General features: G+C 36.5%; 1 protein-coding gene across 1 annotated transcript; it reads right to left on the bottom strand.

Moving 5' to 3' along the window:
- Nucleotides 1-287: 287 nt before the first annotated feature.
- LOC147847971 (RHOMBOID-like protein 4) lies at nt 288-1,978 on the bottom strand. The gene is made up of 5 exons (XM_087338711.1): nt 1,794-1,978; nt 1,485-1,648; nt 1,066-1,325; nt 773-899; nt 288-529 (listed from the first exon to the last, which is right to left on the bottom strand). The coding sequence occupies exons 1-5, from the start codon at nt 1,843-1,845 to the stop codon at nt 410-412; spliced, it is 723 nt and encodes a 240-aa protein (XP_087194837.1). The 5' UTR covers nt 1,846-1,978; the 3' UTR covers nt 288-409.
- Nucleotides 1,979-2,211: the final 233 nt, after the last annotated feature.

A 2,211-nucleotide genomic window follows, 5' to 3' on the forward strand; every position in this document is an offset into this window, starting at 1 on the left:
CCCTAAGCCCTTCCTCTCCCTACAATGTAATAATCGATTCAACGAGATTTGGTTCATTGACTTAGATATGTAATATTACCTTATGGTATCCAAGTTTCATGACGTGCTTATATATACCTTCATAATTAAGAGCCATAGTTGATTGTAAGGTTCTATTTATTGCAGTGATAACATTGCTTTACGGTATCCATGTTTCATGAAGTCCTTATATCTCCATAATCACATCTATAGCATGAAAGTTTATAAGAATGATTGTACCCACATGAGAGGCACATTTGTGCGTATCATTATTGAAAAGGTTTTATGCATAGATGATCAAATGTACAGGAAATTATCAGTCCGCATATCGGTTATATATAAAATATTTACAAATAGATAGGCTACTAAAACACCATGAATACAATGTAAGTTATGTGCAAAGTTGAGTGCATAGACTTTCTAAGTATGAGTCTGATTGAGTAGCTGTTGTTGAGCTGGTGTGATTGTTAGTCACGCATGTCATTACCAAGTTGTCCCCAGTTATCTCAGTCTGTGATCCAAGAAAGAGAGAGATCAGTATAATTCGAATCGAAAGACTAGTACATGCTAGGGCATGAACGACTACCCATGCTTCTCTAGACTATGACGAAATAGATCCTAGGGCTACCAAACATATTAGCCTATCGTGATAATTCTTATATAAAACTAAAACATGCTATACCACAGGATACTATTGGGATAATTGATTGACACTAAATGTGGTAATTAACAATTCATGAGCAAAAAATCTTACAAGGCAAGTCGTATTAACATTGTTACAATTCCATTTTGATGAAGGCACACAATCCAAGTAATGACACCATGAGCACTTCTCATTTCCATCCACTCCTCGGAAGACCAGTATCATAGCAACCACAAAACTGCACATAAACAAGACAGACCAATACGTCAATCAGATTATCATGCCCTAACAGCATAAAAGAAATTAAGAAAGAAACATTGGACAAGTAGGGTTATCATACCCTAACTTAGCGAACTCCTAACAAAAGTATTTGAAGAGAATTTAGATACATAGATTAAGCTTACCCCACGATTAGAATGAGCAAGGACACCGAAAACAAAATATATTGATATAATTTATGCTTTTGTCTCGGAGATTGCACTTCATAGCCAGTGGGAATGTATGCTCGATTCACCCAACCAAACTGGGGCCTTAAAAGCAACACAAAACCCACTAGAAAGCCCACGATAAAACCACCGATATGAGCAAAATTGTCGACATAAGGTAGAATTCCCACAGCCAAATTCAATACCACAACCACCACCAGTGTTATGAGAGCTCCACACTAAACCCCAAAACAAATCAATTATTACTGAAGGTTTCTCAAGTTAGATTAGTAATGACTTTCATACCTTTGTTTAAGAGGTTACGTTAATAATGACGAATTTCAAAAGTTAAACTAATCCTGATTTTCTTTTTAGAAACTTAGATTGACAATATATACCTTGTTAGAATAGATTGTCCAATTTGTAATTAGTTCCGATAACAGCCCTCCCATTAATCCGAAAACAGCTCCTGATGCTCCAACAGAGATCCTCGACTGCAGAAACAACGCCGATAACAAACTACCGCCAAATCCTGATACCAAGTAGAGAGCTCCCACTTTCACTGCATAAATTACGGTCAGCTTACATTTAGATGGAAATGGTATATAAATTATTATGCGTTGATTAGACTCTTAAGAGAATCTAGTATCATAAATGCATTAACATTGTAAACAGTATCTAAATTGGATTGGGGAAGAGATTCTTACACAATCCAAACTCTTGTTCTAGCTTGATACCAATGAAGAGTAAACTCAACATGTTAGCAAGTATATGGAAAACACCCGCATGTAACCAAATGCAAGTGATAAGGCGCCATCCTTGATTATCATGCACCACCTTGGCTGCGTCAAGAGCCCCTAGTTGCAACAGTCTGGTCCATAAAACGCTTGATTAGGAGTTCATAAATAGAGAGAGTCTAAATGAATATATGAACACAAGTCAGGATTACAACAGTAAGCATGCGTTGTTTTGGAAAATATAAGAAATGGGTTTCCATGGTTTTATGCAACATTCTTCGTGCCAAAATGCATCGTTTATGCTGTCTCTACAAACTTTCTTCAAAAAACATGCATCTTATGCTTTACTCTGTGTTAAAACTTCGCTTTCAGATGCGTCACTAATGCT

The sequence above is a fragment of the Azolla caroliniana genome, unplaced genomic scaffold (genome assembly GCF_043228905.1).
Source record: "Azolla caroliniana isolate FFs.n. ecotype wild unplaced genomic scaffold, voAzoCaro1.0.p SCAF_554, whole genome shotgun sequence".
NCBI classification, from domain to species: Eukaryota; Viridiplantae; Streptophyta; class Polypodiopsida; order Salviniales; family Salviniaceae; genus Azolla; species Azolla caroliniana.